Here is a 22,745-nt window from a genome sequence, read left to right on the forward strand (position 1 = left end):
TTTTACATTTATTTTTAAAGAAATCACACAATATTTCTTCCACATTTTAATTTTAATAGTAAATCCCCTTTATTTACCAAAAAAATAAAATGTGTTTAAATTTAATTAATTAAAAGACAAATCAAATTTGGGTGAAACTTCTTTACTGTTTTTCATACTTTTATTACTTGCGGAAAAACTTGAAACACAATTTAAATAAGTATAAAGAATGGCATTGATTTTTGTACATTTTATTTTTGTTTGACTTTATTATAAAAAATAGTGTGTTTTTTTAATTAGCATGTGGTACCGAAATTGGTACCGAGAACCGTGGATTTTCACTGGTATCGGTACCGAATACTGACATTTTGGTACCGTGACAACACTACCTCCTTCTGAAAAGCAATCATGATTCCAGCTGGGGGAGGCATGATGAACGCTTTATATCCAGCCCAAGAACTGCCTTCTGCAGCCGGGAGCCTTTAGATTGGACTCAAAGAATAATCTAGGGCTGGGAGGTTTGACGATATATATCGTTACCGTGGTATAAAATTTCAACCGTAACAGAATTTGTTTTTATTCTGTGCATACGGAATTTAGGCAAAATTACTAAATATTGAGAATGCAACAGCGCTTTTTAGATTTTTCTAACTTCAAATGATCGGAAACTGATCGGAACCAGCTGATAATAAACTCCTGTAATTCGATACGTCTCTCAACTTGTCACTCAAATGAACTGATCACATTTTAATGATGCAGAAGATGCGCACGAGCTTACACAGTGAGAGGCGAATATGAACAGCTGAGTGTCGTGTCAGTCTTCACTGGGCTGGAGTCAAATAATGACATGGTTATAATGTGTGTATAATTTAAGCTACTTACAGTACTAACAGTAGCTGTCTAGCGTATGTTCGGTTTGCATACTGCTGCTCTCCTTCAAGTCACTATTGAACCTCTTTCCTCTCTTGATTAAAGCTCCAGGTGAAGGGTTGCCAGTTATTACAAAAAGAGCAAAACAAGCCCCTTTAAAACGCAGTATAATAAGCAAATACCAGGAACACGTTTAAACAATATAACTAGTATTAATAGTATCCTACAAAATAAAAAGGACGTAAATGTAATTTATTATGAATAAGATGTTTCAATATAAAATATTTAGATATTATAAACTGATTGAAGTAAAACAATAACATGAGATAAAAATAATTCAGAAACACCTTATTTAAAATATCAATCAGTTGAGGACAGTTAATCTAAAAGTTAAGTGTGCTTTTACAAAATAAATAATTTACCAAATAAAAGTACAAGAAAAATCAAAAAAGGTGAAGTACTTTTCATTTCAAAAGTATTTGAGTTTATTTACTATATAAAACCCTTTTTGTCGATTTTCGCTAGGTGACCTGAGCTTGAGTCCCGGCTCTGGGACCTTTCCTGATTCTGCCCCCTTTATTTTAAGTGTGCAAACATCCTTCCATTCCTTTATTTTAAGACTGTGCAATTTACTGAGGCTCCCATCTCAGCAGGTAAAAGGCCACTACTGCTGTTATTATTAAGCATTATCAAGAGGAGGGAGATGTGGTGTGTCAATGCGTATTCTGTGATTGTTTTACAACATCATGTTTTGGCTATTTTGATGCTTATTGTTCACATTTGAAATATTGAACACTGGAGTAAGGTTACCACCCTGCTGCTTTTTAGACACAAAAAATATGCAGCAATGATCACACACACAAATAATATGTAAGCGCACACATTTTTGGCAAACATACACCGAAGAAACGCAGGTTTTATGATTTTGTGTAACCAAACAATCTCTTATGACAGACTCTCATCATTGCACTCCCGGCTTCTGACTAGACATTTCTCAAAACCTGATGGTCACAACAGTGGTTTTAAAGTTAGACCTATTTGTTACTCACTTTCCTCTTGGTCTTTATTGAGATGAGAATATTCGGCAGCAGATATTCGGGGCTGAGAGAGCAGTAGAATGTGATCACTCCAGCCAGAAATGACCAGAATATCAAGAGAATATGGAGATATCTGGAAAAAAGTGGAAAGATAACATATAAAAGGCACTTTTCTGCATGCAGGGGTATAGATTTGTTAATCACCAACCATAATAGGGATCATTTACATATACAGCTCTTAAAGGTACACTAATCAGCCTGTTCAGAGAGTCAAATGATCATGAAAAACTAAACCGGTACAGGAAAAAAAATAAAATGCTGCAGAATATGTCTCGATTAAATATGCGTGTAAAGATACTCACTGGTTGAGGATGATGGTGGAGGAGATCATAACGGTGAAGATACAGAAAATGACTGGATATTGACGAGCAACATCCTTAAACACATCTAACCGCAGACCTCTCCTCACAAACCCCAGAATTGAGCGAGGGTCTGACATTATATCTAAAAAAGAGAATCAATCCGAAAGTATCACACTATGAATCATGTTTATTGTTTTGGTTCAACAGTGGTGTATTGTGCTGAGATTTTATATTAAGCATATCATGGTGCTAAATTACCATATTCATGTATTTACATGGTACACAATTCCAAAACAATCATAATATTACCATGGCACCATTTGCTTAACAGAATAATACCATAGTGCAATACCTATTTACATATACGTACACAACACGTAAAGAAGATTATCATATTCTCAGGGTATTTACATGATTCTCCAAAGTACCTGCTACTTTTTGTTACTGTCGTCGATAAGTATTATAATTACATCTAACAGTAGTGGATGATGACAGTCTGATAATCTTCACCTGCATATGTGTAAACAGTGTAAATAACACTCAAGTATTTGCTCTTAGATGACAGTTTAAGTGCGATATTATAGCTGTCTCACCTCACAGACGAAGCGCAGGTCTGAAATAAACTCTAAAAACATATCAACGCATCCTGACTCCAATGTTTTGATCATTCAGCTGATTGTTTCACATGATCAGATTACTGCTCATTACGCGAGCAGCACTTCCGGGTTTAACATGACGGCTGCAGCCAAAACACCGTTTCAAAATAAAAGTCCGGCCTCTCACTGACAACCCTTACAAAATAAGGTGAGTTACGTACATTCGAAAGGAAAAAATACAAAATCTGAGTTGTAATATATTTTTTTAACCCATAGCGTTGCGTTCACGGGATCAGATATTATATTTAACCTATTGTGTGTATAATTGTGGATTGGTTCTGGTAAGTAGCTTGACAGTGATCCGAAAGGACCTGTGGTTCCCGCGGTTTATCAGCTCCCTAAAATCCATAAAAGCATCTACCCTCATGAGACACTTCCAGTCACATTCCCATAGTCATGATATCTCTTCCATATAACACCATTTTTCACTTTTTGGGCTCTATTCAACAAATAGTAAGAAAATTGCTTCAGAAAATGGGATTTGTCCACAGCACTAAATACAGAATTTGCTGTTACCAGAATCTGAAATGTGTTTGATTAGGTTAAAACCATTGTGTATCCCATATAAACATATTATTATATTATATAATATATAAACATATTAATGAAATCCTTAAAATTAGAATAAAATTGAAATACGTCAAAATGGGTAACATGGTTCAATAATGGGGCTGTAGATTTAGCCTAAATTAACCTGAGTTAGCTAGGCTAGGTAGTTGAATTGGTCCAAAATGTTGGTTTATGTTAAACTTATGCATTGCCCATGCATAAAATGAAATATATATCATTTATCACTGTAACCAAAGTTAATATAACTTTAGTTGCAGTGATTAATGATTCAGGTAGGCATATGGGATTTCAGATTTATGCTTTAAAATATTCTGTATACCAGTGATTCTCACTAACCACACAAGGGGGCCTCAGAAAACCTCTAATTGGGCTATAACATGAGGGGAAAATATTTAAATTAATTTCTATTAAAATCTAACAGAATCAAAACATAAAACATACAGTTAAATAAAAAAAAAATGAATAATGGTTATGGTAACATCTGTCATGTAGCAGGGACAAATAGAAGCAATTTATGAAATTGGAGTTTTTGGAAAGTTCTAGTGCCATCCTTTTTAGGGGAGGACTACACCTCTGGACGGCCCATAACCTCCAGAGTAAACTCTGTCTAAAATCTGCAGAGATAAATATTAGATACAATATTATTAGATACAAATTTGACATCCAAGATGCATGGACTACGACAGTGTTTAATGTGCTAAATAAACAACCAGGGACAAACAGCTTTCTCTCAAACTTTACTTTTCAGTAGATATATCTATAGTCAAAGCAACAACACCATGAGATAGACAGTATTATTATGTTTACTTTTACCAGAGTTATTTCTCTGTGGTAAAGCTTATTGTAAAACTTCTCTGCTCACTTTTATATGTAAGCATTATTTATGACTTGGACTGTCTCGGGACTGTCTCAGTATATTAAAACCACTTTAAGTGTGTTTCTTATAATGCCTGTAGATAGTGTTTATGACTATTAAGGTTTGACAGAAATTCTGTGTTGCAAGGTTGTTGATTTGAACATTAAGCTGCGTTTCACTGTTTTCTTATAATGGATTTCTGAAAAAATGAGAAGAAAAAGTAAGAGAAAAATCGCTTAATGTAAAAATATTGTCTTTCACCTTGGGTTACGTGTCGTTCCTTTGCAGATAGTGGCAGCGGATTGTGTTTATGACAAGCGTGAGAGAAATTTGGTTCTGCTGGCTGGTTGTTCTAGTACATTAAACCTCAAGCTACGAGTTTTTCAAATGAATGTTTAATATGTCCGCCGGCGTTGTGCACAATCACTGGCCGTGGAGCCAACAACACCCTGCTGTTACATGGACTGAAGTTTTATGAGATAAATATGCCATGTGTTTGCTTGCTACATCAAGACTATATAGCTATCAGATCCCATTGAAGATGGATTAGAATGATGTTTTTATCTGGAGAAAACAACACAATCATGCTGTAAATTTTAAAATGTTCATCTTAAAATATTTCTTTGTTACATTTTTTGTTAATGCTGTCTATTTCAAGTCATATCCAGATCAAGACATCAGGGATAATTTTGTGATGATACCTCTTCATTATACTTGATATAAAAAGGGATAAAAGAACTAAATTTTTCACAAAAAAATGCATTGATCTGAAGGTAATCGTTGCTTTCTGTTATAGAAAATGACTCTTGTAACTATGAAACTGTAACTATCCACTAGAGGGAACCAGAGACAATATCAATATGTGCAATATGACCAAGGGTTGACTCCATAATGATTTGACACAATGATTTGCAGTTTTAAATAAAAGTATCCCAATACAAAGTTTAGGTCAGTAATGACTTTATTAAAAAAAAAAAACTTGAAATGGACTAAATTGTGATACATAAGTGTGCAAGCAGCTTCTGTATTTCAAGACATAATTTCGAGACAGACTTTCAAGAACTACTTTGGGACAAAAGCCACTGTGACGTTTTATGATTTTTAAGCTTCAATACTTAAGTAGATACATTTCATGTAAGGAATGTACCTATACTTTTGAACAGTGCAAACAAAAAGCACCACCACACCATATCACGGTTTAAGGAATACTAAACAATCATGATATGTACATTTCAATTGTTTGTTAATTAACTACAAGATTAAATACAAATTGTCTATTAACAAATATTTATTTTTATCATTTTTATTTATCTCCGGGCTTTGTGCATATCGTAAAATGAATTTTACTTACATCTCAGAGAAACACATTAGCAGAATGACAAAATAAAAATGAACAATCAGATTCAAATCCAACACAGTTATTTCAGTCACTGTATTATCTGTGACGATAAACCACAATTACAGGCCATCTTGTCAAAAAAAAAAAATAGTTGAAAATAGTCCTGTCTTTATTTTTCTGATCCTCACAACAATAACAATAAAGCATCATGTAACGGACCAAATATATCTTAGTAAATGAGATTCAATACATTTGTTAACCGAACCAAACAAATGTCCTCACTTTTCCTGCTTTCATTATTCATGTACTTGAGGAGCGACAGAACTTGCTCCTTTTATAATACTTTCAATTTCATAACATTTATTTCATTGGCAAAACAAGACATCTCAAAAACAGAGAAACTCTTATCTTTTGTCGTTTATCACAATGATGTTGGATACACTAAATCACCACAGAGTTTTACACATATTTACATAGATACCAATGTATATATATATATATATATATATATTTGAATTCATACTTACATGGTTTTATTAGAAAGATCATTAGCCCCTTATTCCCATGTGAGAAGATACCATTGTTCAAAAAACAAAAATTCAAAGTATAAAAATATAGTAAACTTTCATAAAGCACACACAACATCCACACGTTACAGTTCAATATAAGGGCAAACAACAACAACAACAACAACAACAACAACAAGCCTCAACAAATTCATTTCCTTGGTGAGAACCTTTTCTGAGAAGAAAAAAAAAAATCAAATTTGGCACTTAAGCGATGAAATGTCATAGTGAACACTTCATCAAACCAGTGTTAACTTAAGCAGCTTTGTGTTTTGAACTCTATGCATGTAACTTTCCATGACATTCTTTTGAGACGAGGTGCATCCGAACGTCACCCGTTCCTCCGTTCCGTACAATCAAACGGCTTCTGCCGATGTCTCCGCTGAGACGGACATTGTCAATTTGGCTATTTTCACAGTGGTCTTGACGCAGCTCTCGGCCGCACGGTGCTGATTCCTCTGACAGTCCGACTCCAGGCTGTTGTCCAGCTGCAGGGTCGTGCTGGAGGTGCTCCTGCAGCCCTGGCAGGCGGCGAGGAAGGCCCTCCGCAGGTCTTTACTCCTGAGAGCGTAGATTATTGGGTTAATGGTGGAGTTGAGCAGGCAGAGCATGGAGCAGAACGCAAACACTGTCTTAATGTTGTCGTCCATCCGCCAGAACAGATCATACACCATGATGGCCAGCAGAGGCCCCCAGCAGATCAACAGCACCGCCAGGATCAGAACCAGCGTTTTGGCCAAGCGGATGTCCATGCGAGCCTGATCCGGCCTGGCGGTCTGGACCTTGGTGCCGTCGGAGGAGTGCACCACCAGGCTCTTCTGAGACGTGCGCCGCAGCATCCTCACCGCGTGGTGGTGGGCCTTCCAGAGGATGTACATGTAAGCGTAAATAATGAAGATGACCAGAATGGTGGTCACACCGATCCAGAACATCAGGTAGTTCTCGTCGATGAGCGGAAAGATGTCGGAGCAGACTGAGTTGAGCTGCTTGCAGTTCCAGCCCAGCAGCGGCAGCACGGCGATGATAATGGAGATCGCCCACATCATGCAGAAGGCAATCACGGCTTTGGTGCGCGTCACAATGCGCCGGTACGCCAGCGGGCGGTGGATAGAAACGTATCGATCGATGGCGGTGAGGAACAGGCTTCCCACGGACGCGGTGAACGAGGCCGTCACGCCCCCTAACTTGAACAGAAACACGTTTGGACTGTCTTTGCGGTGAAAGACGTGAAAGTCCAAGAAGCTGTAGACAAAGATGACGCTGCCAAGCAGGTCTGCGATGGCCAAGCTGCCTATGAAATGGTAGGAGGGCCTGCAGCGCAGGGTACGTGACTGCAGTATCACGCACAGGACCACCAGGTTCTCCAATACTGTAAAAGTCCCCAGCGTGAGAGACAACACGGCTATGGCGAGCTGTTGGCTAGGAGTCAGTATCATGAAGCACTCCATGTCCATAAAGTTCTCCCCGCACTGCAGACTGCTCCCTTCATCTCCGAGACTGAAGTTCCCAAACACATCGGAGCTGTTAGTGGGGTAAAAGGGGATACCTTTTATGATGAGTTCCTCATCCGGTCCCACTTTATCAGTTCTGCGGTAGGCTGCGAACGGCTTCGGCAGAGGGTATCCTCCGCTTTTGCCGAAGTCGCCGTCGATGATGTGGTCTTCGTAGCCGACGTCGTTATTACCAATGTACTGCAGTCCAGAAGTGATGGTTCTGAACGTGGTTTCTGCCACTCCGTCCAGAACAGATTTAACATCGGACTTTGAGGCAGGGAACAGCATGGTCAAAGATGCTCTGAAGGAAACCTATTGGATGAAATTGAGAGAACGTATGTTCAAATAAGACGCGTGGATCCTCATCATTGCAAGATTACAGAGAATATTGAGCTCTCGAAAGCTCGATCGATGCTTCACTGAGCACAGAAATAAATGCCTTCTCAGACGAGCCATCATACGGCGCTTGTATTTTGCGCTTGTTGTTTTTCCTGCATGGATGGGCACCTAGGGATTATTACTCTAAGAGACAGGCTTTGAATAATTGATGCCTGCAGACTCAAATGTAAAACACCATACATACAGTTATAAAGCAGCGGGCAACTTAGACACAACTTTATATTAGCGAGGAAAAAAGCTCTCTATTTTCATCTCTAAAATATAGCCTAGTTAGAAATTCGAAGTAACTATAACTAATAACATTTATGACAGTCTAGTTTGAGTGTGCGACAGGGTGTGTAGGCTATAAAGTGCAAATATTCAACTATAGCCTAATGTACGTTATCACCTGTGTGCTTTTATCATTGTGTTTTGAATCATTATTCGGCATCAGATCACAAAATATATAATTTTTTTTTCCAGTGTGTATCGCAGTATGTGAGTCACGGAGAACTTCACGATTCATTTACTGTAATATTACGGTATTTAATATTGAATAGGCTACCGCTTGAACATACTGTCCCTGCGAGACGCATTGTAGATTAAAACAACTAACTTTTCTGTTTGTGCTGAAACACAGAGTTCACCTAAAGCGTTATACGGCGTTATAACACAGCAGCAGTTTAATTCAATAAAAGATGAAATGCATCAGGTTGACAGAGTGGAGAAATGCGGTTTTACCTTCACATAGTTCGCGCAGGTGTTGCTCTCTGGATGAACAGATGAGATGCTCGCGCAGTGATCCTGCTTCACCGCAGCCTCGCGACTGAGTGAGAGTCCACACGCGCAGGTTTGTAGGGAATGAGATGCTCTTCTCCTCAGTGCGCATCATATATGACGATGAGTCAGATATATGTCACATGACCACCCACATACACGAGCATCTTTAATGTCAAAAATGAAAATTACTCAAAAGTGTAATGTATGTGTTAGGGTTGGTTGGCAAATCGCCTGTTCGTCTAGTTTCCAATGGTTCATCTCTACAAGAATTTTATTTCATGAATTATTGTATTATTAGACTGGCAAAATTTAAGACATTTTTAGACTAAATTTGAAAACTGTACACAGCATTTATCCTTGCGTAGTAGCGTTTGTAGGGAGCAGTACATTACATTAGCACTTATTAGTCTATGCCAAAGATAGATAAATATAGCCCATAATTTAGTGATCCACCTGAGCTTATTTTTTAAACCTTGCTGCTAGGCTGATGATTTTAGTTTATCATTTCACAACATTATAAACTAAAAAAGAAAAAAAGTAAAAAAAAAAAAAATTTTTAATAAAAAAAAAAAAAAGGGGGGGGGGGTTGAAAATCAGACTAAAAGACAAAGGTACAAGACTTTAATCTTTCAAGGCAAAGAAATACAATATCATGAATCACTGATAATGATATAATCAAATTTACAAGGTTAAAAAAATATAAAACTTGAAAATTAAAAATGTTGATTATATAATACATTTTACTTCTATTACAATATATGCATATTACGCAAATATTGAAGATGGTTGGGAAACTGGCTATACATCATTTGCAGTGCTTCATGGGAATGAGCAGGAAATAAAGTTTTCTTTTGGCATGATTTACTCCCGTTATTCACGATTCTCTGAATGGTGGAGATTTCTCTGCACAATAATGTGTGATGTAGTTTTTCACAATAAGTATGCCGTTAAACTCGATCATTTAAAAGAGTATGTTGAAATAAAGCAAACAAATGAGATTTTGACCTGAACCGGAACCTGACTGTTGCACTATTTCTTATAGTTTTATATCTTCATCCAGTAGTGCTATGGTGATGAGCACATCACCCAACACCCACCCCATCCTTAGCCCTAAATTTGTTTATTCAGCCTACACACAGATCCAACGCTGGAAACAAGCCATGAACAATAACATGAATCTCACTTGTCAAGACTAAGGCACAGAGTGTAATTGTTGTTTGTCACAACATTTTAAGCAAATAAATGAGTCAAAGTTCCCACATAATGTGATAAAACTTGTTTAGCAAATGTTTGCAAAGATAACATTAGCTACTGAAGAAACCTCAACCCACCAGAGGAAACTTTTCTCCCACCCTGCACTAGTGTTTTCAGAGATTGGCAGTTGACAAGTAATTCAAAACTCATCCTTATTTTCTTATTTGTCTCAGCAGGCCACAGGAGGAAGATGTTTTTCTGATCACCTAAACCACTGCAGGAGACATGATGGTTTTATCAAGTGAGAACCACAGGGATCAGTACTGCTCCCCTCCTTGTATCAAATACCTGTATTTGGTGCATGGCCTCAAGGGTCTGGCTTTAGCGAGAAGCAGACAGACTGATATATTGCGAGATCATTTGACTGAAGCGCAACACACAGTATGTGAGGGTACAACAGTATAACACAGCATATGAATTTCACTTTGGTGACTACTCTGAGTCTTTTTCTGGATATCTAAATGTAAGACAGCAAGGTTTTGGACTCCCTAAAGAAGTGGAGAGCCATCCATTCCAGATTACTACCTTTGCAGCAAGGGTGTCCTTCGGGTATTGACAGATTAGCCAATACAATGACGTCTTCACAAACAAACCAGGTTGGGCCACGATTATAGAACACAAAATTCTCACCCTTCATCTGATAATGACCCTGCTGAGCACCAGAAGCCTACTGAGACAAAGATGCTACAAATGGGCATTACTTAAAGCACTGTAATCTCCAAGTAACTCATGAATCAACCACATTTGTCTCAACTAAAGGTTATTTTAAATTACTGGTTAACAGTAGCAGATTCTTCCATTTAGAAAGCATGCCTGTAACCTTTCAGAGCATAATGTGTGTGATTCTAAAAACCCGTCAGCAGCTCGCAGGAACCCGTGCTAGATGAGTTCTACTGACTGCATTTGCATGGCTCAATTCCCCATCTTCTTGATTGGTGGCATGACAAATCATGTCCCCCCTCAAAATCCAGTCTCCACCAACTATTAGTTAATAGTTATACTTTTTTATTGCAATAATAACAAACAAAGATTACAGTGCAAAACACACAGAAAATACAATATGTACAAAACATACAAAAAAAACTTTCAATAATAAACAAATTATGGTTTAATAGTTAACAGAAGAAGTAATATAATATATAAAAATTCTTAAGAAATAGACAGAAAGGCACAAAAAAAGAGAGAGAGGGCACACAAATAAAGATACAAGTATATTAAGGAAGAATACTAAACATGGTAAGCAGACTTCTTCCTTACCATAATAGATAAAGCAAGAGGCAATCCTAGAATTATTTGGAACCAATTAAAAAAACTAACAGGACAACATAATTAAGACAGGAAAATTCTAGAACTTAAAGTAAAGGGAAAGTCATTAAACAATCCAGCTGAAGTAGCAGAAATTTTTAATCATCATTTTATTGACTCCGTAGATACCATTACACGTTGCCTTCTGCCTGCGTATACTAATGTCAGTCCAGTTACAACAGTGGAGCCTATTTTTAGTATAAGACCTGTTAGTGATTTGGATGTTATGAGAACAATTAGATCTCTTAAACCATCTAGAGCAAAAGACAAATATGGTATGGATGTTATTATGCTCAAAGAGTCTAGTTCGACATTAATCAAACCTATTACTGGAATTAGTAACCTTTCAGTTTCTCAGGGTAAATTTCCAAGTGTTTGGAAGTCGGCTGTTGTTGTACCAATATTTAAAGATGGAGATCCCTTTTCTGTTGATAAGTATAGGCCAATCAGTATCTTACCCACCATTTCTAAGGTTATGGAGAAATTAGTTGCAGAGCAAATTAGTCATCATTTGAGTAATAGTTATTTTTCCTTGCGTCAAATCCAGTTTGGTTTTAGAGCAAAGTATTCAACAGAGACGGCAAATTGTTTTTTATAGAAAATATTAGTTGGAGTCGTGTTCCTAGATCTGAAGAAAGCCTTTGACACTGTTAATCATAGAATTCTTATGTCTAAGTTATCTAGTTTCAATTTCTCTTTGCACACACTCAATTGGATAGAATAATATCTGTCAGATAGACTTCAGTGTATTAGAGTACAAAATCACCAATCAACTGATATAGGTACTTCTACTGGTGTTCCTCAAGGATCTATTTTGGGTCCACTGTTCTTTGCTTTATATATAAATGATCTTCATTTGGCATGTCCTGGTATTAATATACAAATGTATGCGGATGATACTGTAATCTATTTACATGGTAATAGTTTCACACAAGTTGCAAATGACCTTACAAATTCCATGGTTAATGTGTCGGCATGGCTAAAAGAGAATTGCTTGCAATTAAATGTTTCCAAAACAGTATGTATTTTTTTTTTTTTTGTAAGTCAAATAGTTTTACTAAAGAGCCGGATGTTTATGTGTCAGGGCTGAGGCTGCAGGTAGTGTCCCAATATAAATACCTTGGGATACTGATTGATTCTAAACCTAATTCTAAATTTAAAGCTCAGGTTAAAAAGGTTTGTAAGCAGGTTAAATTCAATCTCTATAATTTTAGGTTTATACGAGATTATATGTCATTTGAGGCAGCTAAGATGTATATGCATTCTATGGTTATTCCTCACATGACTTACTGTTTGGTCGAACGACTTGGTCTCAGGTGAGTTTAATGACTCTAAAACCATTAGAGTCCTTATATAAACGTACACTTAAAGTTCTTGACAAGAAACCAGTACATTTTCATCATTGTTCATTGAGTTGGGAAAACATGATTAAGTATGCAAATGCATGCTTGATGTATAAGATCATTTATGGTTTAACTTCTCCCCCTCTTAATCAGTTAGTCAACGTTAGAACAACTGTATATCGTTCTACAAGAGGTACATTGAGAGGAGACAGTATTATACCACTTAGACGGAGTAAATTTAGTCAATCCGCATTTTCTGTTAAAGCTGTACGAGAATGGAACACTATTCCGACAACCATAAGAGATCTAGATACATATAAGGTATTCAGGCTTCAATTAAAGAAATGGTTAATTAGTACTCAGTTATGTAAACATTAGAATTATATATTTGTTTTTTTGTAATTTATATACATTTGGTACAATGCACTTATTGTGTACATACATGTTTTTACATTGTACTAATATTTTTAAAAAATACCTATATGTAATTACATCTGTAATTCATTTCTGTAATTACATTTATAATTACACTGTTGACCCATCCCTTACACCTTAACCCACCCTTAAACCTACCCACAGCACCAAACCTGTCCCTAACCTTACTCATATCCCACCTCAACAGCAGCAAAAGTGTTTTGCAATACCATATGACCACAATAAGTACATTGTACTTATTTTTTGATGCAAGTACATAGTAGTTAAGGCCACCTAATATTAAGTGTGACCAAAACATGTATATAATAACTTACTAAATCCCAGCTAACGGGGAACGTACTCTCACAACTTTAATGTTTTCAAGAGCTATATAAAAATGTTAGTACATTCTTAACAATGTTTATGGAACATTCTTAAAATGTTATTAATATTTGATATACAGGACATCCTCATAACGTTGAGAGGAAAAGTTCTGAGATCAGCATTCTCTGAACATCCTTATGATGTTATCTGTACTTGATGAACGTTCTCATAATGTTAAGAGAAAACGTTCTTAGAACAACTTACTCAAAACATTCTCAAAATGCCCTCGTAACCTTTAAATAACATTCTAATCATGACAAGAAAACTGGACATTGTAATGTTTTTAGAATATTAAAAATAAGCGTTCAGAAACGTTTCTGTAGCCTTTAAATGATGTTCTAATCATGTCAAGAAAACTGGGCATTTTAAGGGTTTAGAAACATTCCAAAATAATGTTCTCACAACGTTTTTATAACCTACATTTTTTGCCTGGAACAGTATATAAAGCAAATCAGACATTTTAATTTCTTTCACTTCATCAGCTTTAATAATTAATAGACTCCATCAATCCACTGTGATCAAGACACCTGAATCGCCAAATTAAAAGGCTGTAAGTGCACTTGACTTCATAGCATACTCTTATAACACTACTTTCCACCATTTAATCTTTATACTGTGCCCGGTTAAAATGAATTAGAGGTGCTTAGTCAATAAGACTAGGGGTTTTGCACTGAAATATCACACACACAAAAGTGGCATGATTTATTCAATGCCACCTAGGACTCTCCAAAGTTTACTTGGGTTGTGACCAAAAGAAAGAGGCATAATAAAACCACAGGTATATATAAAATTAGAAGGTCTCTGGAAAGTTCTCCAACCCCCCCTCACCAACCCAACAAGCACAGCCAGAGACGTCTCAATCTGCTGCTACAACAGTGCCGTTATATTCTATGAGTGGGTAACAGCTTTACCAATCAAACGGTGACTCACCAGCTCCCTGCTGTTTGGGCCTCTCTGGACGTACATCCTGTTTTATGGAGGATCCTACTCACAGTCCCTTCGTTCATTTGTTTTTGTGAACACAGAGCTTTACTCAACTGAAATGTACAATCTTTTTGAAAGTGTGGACAGGGATTACTTGTTGCGAGTGATGTTTCGGCATTGCTCTTTATAGAACCATATCTATCCTAATCATATATTTTGTAGATGAAATACCATTCTGATTCTGAATACCAACACACTCCTTGTCTTGTAGACCGGGTCGGAGCATGCAGCAGATTACCGTGATCTGGCTTGCTTTACTGGAACTGTACTGCATTGCTTCATCACTGCAATACAGACACACCTGAATCGATTGGCTCGACTGCTGAAAGTGCATTTGACTAGATGCCACATCTCAATATATGTCTGGTCATAACACACTTAATCATTTGATCATCAGATTGTGCCTGGATGAAGTGAAGTGCTTGGTCAGTAAAATGCAGGTTTTCGTGCTGAAACATCGCACTAAAGGTCTGCACTCCTGGGAATAACATAGGATCCTCTGGTTTTGATTTTGGAGTTTTGAGATTTTCGAAGATATTGTTCTCTTTCATCATCTCGTGTTTGAGATACCCTTCCCATAGATGGATCTCTCCACTCGATGCTTCAGAGAACTGGGGTTACGAACAGTAACCTATTGATGTGTGTGTGGGAAGCAAGGGAAAAATCATTTGTGCGACTCCTGAAAAATATAAATATTAAAAAAAAAAATGTATTTTATGTTTTTTTAAGTGCAGAATGTTCTTTGTCTATTTGTCTATTGAGCAACAAAAATGGTTTATAGGTGCATTGATATTCTCAATGTTTATTTGTACGTGGAAAACACGGCAACACTTTAGTATAGGGACCGATTCTCACTATTAAGTAGTTGCTTATTAGCCTGCATATTATTAACATTTTGGCTGTTTATTAGTACTCATAAAGCACATGATGACCATATTCTACATCCCTAATACTACCCAATACCTAAACTTAACAACTACCTTACTAACTAGTAATAAGCAGCAAATTAAGAGTTTATTGAGGCAAAAGGCGTAGTTAACGGTTTGTTAATGGCAGGAATTGGACCCTAAAATAAAGTGTGACCGAAAACATCTTTTTACCTGATGCAATAAATGCAAGCAGGTAAAGTGTTGTGTGTGAGGGGTAATTGGAAAAAAAACAACCCAGGCAGAATCGTTTGGGAAAAGGATTTTAAAATCCACAAAGAGCTCTTCTAGATGTAGATGGAAGTGGAACAAAACATGAATGTGGCAGGCGGGAACGAGACAAAATATGATATGACATTCCATATACCGCAGATCTCTGTCACACACAGAAGTGTTACAATTGTGCAGTGAATTTGCTCCATAGTTTTGGTGGTAGATCTGTGAAGAGGGATTGTTTTCTTCAGTCCAGCTTGTTCCTGTTGTCCTACATAGAAAACACCACTGAAAATTTGAGCTGTGGAGTATGATCAATAAGTGAAGACTATTGTATGTCCCATCTCATCCGGCATAATAAAGGACTCAGCGCTCAAAGGGAGTGTGCGCAAAGTCCTAATTGCAGGGTTTTTGCTTTCTGAGAAAAATGTTCTCTCTCGTAAGAACATTTTTCTTTGAATTTTTTACCTCGCTGCAAGGTTATATTCAAACAAATGAACATATTGTGTCTTTTGTTCACTGTTACCTTGAGTATCATTCTGAAAGGCGCTGTAGATGCTGTGCTTTGAGTTGACTACTTTTGTCTATGCCTGGCTTGTGAGCTGCTCCTTACGCAACAAAGAAAACCTGCGGCAGGCTTCGTCTAAACGGCCCATGATTACCAGAGCTGATACAATATGTGCACAGATGAGGAGTGTGATTAGTTGTGTATGGAGACAACGCTGAGAAAAAAATCTTAGCCCATCTGCCTCCCAGAAGACAACATTCTCACCTACAGTGCTGTGATTCTGTCCAACTCTCTGCATATGACTCTTCAAACTATCCATTTCTCTCTCTCTCTTCATCTAAAATACATAAACGGCATGACAATAATCATCACATACTTGCTGTCATGGCAACCGGGCTGTTATTAATGAGATGTTACTTCATCTTTGTACCAAATGGCTGAGAATGAGATGGGAACTGTGTTCTTTGATGCAGTGAAATTGGCCGTCTCTATCTCATAATGAAGCGGCGATGCTTTACAAATCCCTTAATCACACACACAGACATTAGAGAAAAAAAATGAACACACCTGTCGGCATATTCACTCTCTCCCTCGCTGTGTCGCTCTCTCACACACATACAAATGACAAATGATTCAGTGTTTCTTGATGACGGTTAAAGCCACTTGCAGTTTTGCCTCAGAGCAAGGGTTGTCCTCCTTGGAGCATTATTTTAATATAAAAATACAAAGAGAAAGAAAATATATTCCATTCATTGTTATTAACTACATGAAGTGCATTAAACATTACATCACATCAAGGTTTCCCAAATTGGAGTTTTTAAATTGAATGAAAAGCTGACAATTAATTAAATCATAAATGTAAAATTAATGTAAATTTAAAAATAACAGCAATGAAAATAAACACTACATTTTAATGTGTTTGAAAGACAAAAGCCTTCCAATGACATAGTAGTAGATAGATAAATAGCCTATTGAGTGATAATTCAAATACAAATGAAAACGCGTTCATGAGTAGTTGATGCAATGTTGAAATGTTGAGAAAACACTTCTGAAAATGATTTCTGTAAATCCAGCGGTCAAACGCTGTGTGGCCTCAGTTTTCTGTGTAATTACAGCCAGCCAGCTGTGTGTATATCCACAAATCTGGTAGACTTTCTTAATATATATATACTCATAGTCCTCAGACCCAGACTATCAGCCAAACCAGAAACCAATATAAAATGCAACACTGTATAATAGTATAATAGTTCATTACCATATACAAAGTAGATATACTACATTAAAATAAACCTTGAAACAAGATATGTTTTATATATCAGACCACAGACAGACCCTGCAGACTGCGCGAGGAGCCCTGCAAAGACATCCAGACAAAATGTCTATTCTCATACTCCATGAAATACAGTGAATGGAGAAAAGGCAAGTGAGAACTTGAGATCGCCACTTTCACTCGAATGCGTTCAGAAGCTGAAGTGTACCCGTCACCCGTTAACTCAAAATCTCACACGCGCTCCTCGGGTGAGACGGGCCATAAAGCTCAGTGAGCAGCGGCCACCTGCTCTGGACTCTCCTCCACTGAATGGAGACCATACAGAAAAGACAACATTATCCACCTAATTTTACAGTAAGAGTGAATGCAGCCATTTGTAACTTGTGCAAGGCTTCAAGTGTCAATCAGATACACTCTTAAAAATAAAGGTGCTTAAAAGGTTCTTCACAGCGATGCCATAGAAGAACCATTTTTGGTTCCACAAAGAACCATCTCTTTCTTACCTTTTTATAATCTGAAGAACCTTTTGTGAAAAAGAAAGGTTCTTCAGATGTTAAAGGTTCTTCTATGGAACCATTTAGACAAAAAGGTTCTTCTATGGCATCGTGCAGCACCTTTATTTTTAAGAGTGTATTTGCTGTACAAAAACAGTCAGCTATGCTGCTTGATATTGCAAACTGCTAGCTGTTATCATTTTATTTTAGTTTATTATCGTAATCATGAACACACTGGTTTGCAATGCAAATAGTTTTACCTTTTACTTCTCTGTGTTATTCCTCTAGTTATTTAGCAGCTAATGAAGTGGAAGTCTTGTATATTTCAAAGAAAATTTATTAACTCAAGATTTGTTTGGTATAATATAATCTCATAGCTGATATTCACTTTAAATGTTAAGTCAAAACTAGGCTAGATTCTTTTATCTATATTAAAGGTGCTTTAAGTAAATGCCTTTTAATTTCACATACAAAATGTCCCTAAAACCTGATAGATAGAACTGAAATAGGTGTCCTGAGAAATCCCACCTGCGTGTGCGACAGCTCTGAACCTTCAGCATGGGATGCCTCCATTTCCACCACATCTCAGAGGAACATTTTATTGCTCAGAAGGTGCTATTTTATAGCCCAGGAGATCCCCATATTGACGCAATCTCTTCTGAAGTTCTAGCCCTTCTGGGTATGATCATTATGGTCAGTGTCACATTGACCCTAATTTGATATCAATAAAAATAAAATAAAAATGTGAAAATATACGATTTTTCAAATTAAAAGGTGGCTCATTGGCATAGTAAGCAGCACTGTCACCTCACTGCAAGAAAGCCAGGAAGGCCTTCTCCTGTGTTGCTGAGTTTAGTTGAATTGAAGACAATAAATGGTCTCTATGGGTAAATGTGTGTGTCTGACTGTGTGCCCTGTGATGGACTGGCCATCCGTCCACAGTGTCCCTGGCCTGGGGCCTGAGATGCTGGGACAGACTCCAGACCCCAGTGACCATTCAGAGGGTGAGTGGTTTGGAGAGTGGATGGATGCAACAGTGAAAAAAAACTGAAGGCACGTTCATGACTCTAAATGAGAAAAATGTAAAGAAAAACATCACAGGTTAACCAGTCAAAAAAAGAGAAAGAAACCAAAATGGCAAAAAATGACCATGAGAAACACGAGATCACTGTTCTGTGAAGCAGAATACTTATAATGCACAGATTTAAGGAAAGCATTGGTGGCAAGTGACATCTGACCTTATAAAAAAAAAAAAAATTCTTCACAGTCTCAGTTTGTCTGCAATGATATAAAAAGATGCTTGAATGAATTAAGTGCTAAAAGCATTTGAAATACCATCACTTTGATTTTTGCTCATATGTACATTATTGGACATTACTGCATCTGTTATACAAATAAATGAACCGAATGCACTGCAGCGTCCCACATCATTACACACATATCATTTAATCTTCTACCTAGGCAAATTATAACACTATAACTGTGAGTGTATATAAATATTTCAAGGTGCAGAGCTTCACAGCTGCATTCATTTTCCCATTGGACTTATTCTCACCTCTCACAGCAGCATGAACGTGTTTGTCCTTCAGTGCAGTTTTGAAAACACAGTTTATTAAAGTTCACAGTGACCTGTTTCTTGAGTCACTGAGCTTGTTTTTTATTACGGTGAATTTCATGTCCATGTAGCCTGAGATCATGCTGTATGTTGAGAAGATCTGCTGCTTGGAGCACTTTCATCCATTCAGGCATCCGTTCATCTTCCTTCATTCATCCCACGCTGACACCGGCATCCGTGTAGCGCTGGAGCGATCAGTGTCTCACTGTCACATCGATAGTTTTATACCAAACCGATCCCAGAGCAATAAATACTAAAGCATCCTGTTTACTTTAAAGACAATGTAATGAAATATTAGCAATACCAAGCTTCTTCTATGGCCATTCCAGTCCTCTGACCTGAACCCTATAGAACATGAGTGAACTGAAGAGAAGCACCAACATGGAGCTGTGAATCTAAAGGGTCTGGAGTGATTCTGGATGAAGGAATGGTCTCTGATCTCTTGTCAGGTGTCTCTAACCTCATCAGGCATTATAGCAGAACATTTAGAGCTGTTAAACTGACAAATGGAGGTTTCACAAAGTATTGAATAAAAGGGTACCGTTAATTGTGGTCAATGTGTATTAGAGAAAAACATTTATTTCATAATGATATTTCCCCCCATTTTAAATTCTTATTATCCAATGAAAGATTAGATTTTTGTGAAAAAATAAAAAAAGATCAAAAGGATTAACAATGCAGATTTATTTTCACAGCCTTCTTTGATCATATTTACCAAGGGTGCCAACAATTCTGACCATGTGTGTACATCAGCGTTAAAGGCGGCATGTGTCAGGACAAAAACACCTGGGACCTTGAGCTGCACAGATACGTTACATGATGTTATTTACTGGAGAGCTCAAGGCATATGCTTTCCAGCCGTTCTCATCTACTGCCTTACCGAGCGATGTATAAAACATGCATTACTTTTACAGCATACATAATGTGCACAAAATGCAGATTTTTGTACTTATGGAATGCCTGTGCATCCCTGGGTGGAACATGATATCCCACAATGCAATGGGCTCCACTCAACCATTCATTTTCAGTATAAAACACGAAAGCAGTATCAGATGACTAATCTCTTTGACTGTCAAAAAGATTTTTTTCTCCCCACAAATTTGTAATAATGTAAAATACTGTCTCTTTTTTAACATTACATAAAAATAGAGTCCAAATAATGTCAGTGAATGGTGATGTTCTCTTAAAGGCAGGACATTTTTAAAAAATTTCTTCTTTTGTTTTAGAAAAAGACTAGAGTGAGTAAATAATGATTGAATTTAAATTTTTAGGTGAACCATCAATTTAAGTTCCCCAACAATCGCTGTGTATATGATCTGAGCCCATGCAGTTTTAACATACTATATCATTGGAGAGCAAATGAATCAGCAGTTGACCAGCATTCTGTTTAATATTTGTCAAAGCTTGTATTAAATTTAAATTGTTCCCACTCATATTTCTGAATAAATAAATAAATAAAATAAGTTAAACGTCACACTGCAAACTCCTCTTTGAGATGCTTGCCTGCGAGCACAGGTTCACCTTTTTCTTGTTCTGCTGGTGTGTTAAGTCACTGACTGCAGATATTTGTTTTTCAGTTGTTGTTGTGGTGTGGGAGTTTGCTGTAAGTCTTTGAAAGTTGCAACCTCAGGCTCCTGAACATCTATTTGCACTCACATGTGAATGAAATAAGCACACACCAACGTGATTTTGGTATTTCTTGCTCAATAAAAAACGTCTTGAGATCCAAATTTGTTGAACCTCTTGTTGAACCACTTTATTTGTTTGTAGTTTTTTGTATTCCCAAATCATTCATTTCATTGATGCCTTGTGAATATTTGTTTTAATTTGATGAGAAAAAGGGTTTCACATTATTACCGACAGTCTAAATGTAGCGTTTTATATCAGTTTGATAAGTTTTTCATTTTTCAAAGATGTGTCACGACTAAAGGTCAAGTTTAGCCAGAAGGGCTTCTCCACATAATAAAGTGTTGAAGATGCTTTTTCAAATCTATTGTTATTTGCTATTATTACAGTCACTTTTATTAACCAGTATCAAATGACTGCAATTAATTATTGTCAAAATTTCAGAAAGGCTGCGTTTGACACTATCGACCACAACATTCTTTTGAATAGACAAGAAAACTTTGTTGGCATTAGTGAAAGTGCATTAGCATGGTTCAAATCGTACTTATCTGACCGCCATCAATTCGTAGCAGTGAATGAAGAGGTACCATATCGATCACAAGTGCAGTATGGAGTACCTCAAGGCTCAGTACTAGGGCCTTGAGGTACTCCATACTGCATACTGCAGTATAGTACATATTCAGTACTAGGGCCGTTACTTTTCACGCTTTACATGTTACACTTGGGAGATATCATCAGGAAACATGGTGTTAGCTCTCACTGTTATGCTGATGATACTCAGCTATATATTTCTTCGCAGCCTGGCGAAACACACCAATTTGAAAAACGGAATGCACAGTCGATATAAAAAGCTGGATGATGGGTAATTTCTTACTGCTAAATTCTGAAAAAAAAACAGAGGTGTTAATTATCAGTCAAAAAAACTCTTACCTAGGAACCTAGGTGTGCTGTTCGATAGCAAACTTTCCTTCGAAAGCCATACTTCTAGCATTTGTAAAACTGTACTTTTCCATCTCAAAAATATATCTAAATTACGACCTATGCTCTCAATGTCAAATGCAGAAACATTAATTCATGCGTTCATGACTTCAAGGTTAGATTATTGTAATGCTTTATTGGCTGTTTGTTCTGCATGCTTAATAAACAAACTCCTGCTGGTCCAAAATGCAGCAGCTAGAGTTCTTACTAGAACCAGGAAGCACGACCATAATAGTCCGGTTCTTTCAACCCTGCACTGGCTCCCTGTTGAACATCAAATACATTTTAAAATCTTGTTAATTACTTATAAAGCCCTGAATGGTTTAGCACCTCAGTACTGGAGTGAGCTCTTATCGCATTATAGTCCTCCACGTCCGCTGCGTTCTCAAAACTCTGGCCATTTGATAATACGTAGAATATCAAAATCAACTGCGGGCGGCAAATTCCTTTTCCTATTTAGCGCCCAAACTCTGGAATAATCTACCTAATATTGTTCGGGAGGCAGACACACTCTAGATTAAAGACCCATCTCTTTAACCTGGCTT

General features: G+C 37.1%; 2 protein-coding genes across 3 annotated transcripts in view; both read right to left on the reverse strand.

The window, feature by feature from the left end:
• Window positions 1-2,992, reverse strand: part of snx14 (sorting nexin 14) — a 46,464-nt gene extending 43,472 nt beyond the window's left edge. For both annotated transcript variants that reach the window (XM_058755200.1, XM_058755199.1), the window contains exons 1-3: window positions 2,842-2,992; window positions 2,249-2,390; window positions 1,899-2,019 (exon numbers count right to left, since the gene is read on the reverse strand). In XM_058755200.1, the coding sequence (XP_058611183.1) occupies window positions 1,899-2,019; window positions 2,249-2,385 (258 nt within the window). In that variant the 5' untranslated portion in view covers window positions 2,386-2,390; window positions 2,842-2,992. The remainder of the gene's footprint in view (window positions 1-1,898; window positions 2,020-2,248; window positions 2,391-2,841) is intronic.
• Window positions 2,993-5,325: 2,333 nt separating this feature from the next.
• cnr1 (cannabinoid receptor 1) lies at window positions 5,326-8,988 on the reverse strand. Its single transcript, XM_058756137.1, has 2 exons — window positions 8,848-8,988; window positions 5,326-8,040 (listed from the first exon to the last, which is right to left on the reverse strand). Exon 2 carries the CDS (start codon window positions 8,014-8,016, stop codon window positions 6,592-6,594), a length of 1,425 nt encoding a protein of 474 aa, XP_058612120.1. The 5' UTR covers window positions 8,017-8,040; window positions 8,848-8,988; the 3' UTR covers window positions 5,326-6,591.
• Window positions 8,989-22,745: the final 13,757 nt, after the last annotated feature.

Source organism: Onychostoma macrolepis, chromosome 20 (genome assembly GCF_012432095.1).
Source record: "Onychostoma macrolepis isolate SWU-2019 chromosome 20, ASM1243209v1, whole genome shotgun sequence".
NCBI classification, from domain to species: Eukaryota; Metazoa; Chordata; class Actinopteri; order Cypriniformes; family Cyprinidae; genus Onychostoma; species Onychostoma macrolepis.

Coding starts and splice junctions, on each gene's coding strand:
- cnr1 (XM_058756137.1), bottom strand. CDS start 8,016: ATGCTGTTCCCTGCCTCAAAGTCCGATGTTAAATCTGTTCTGGACGGA.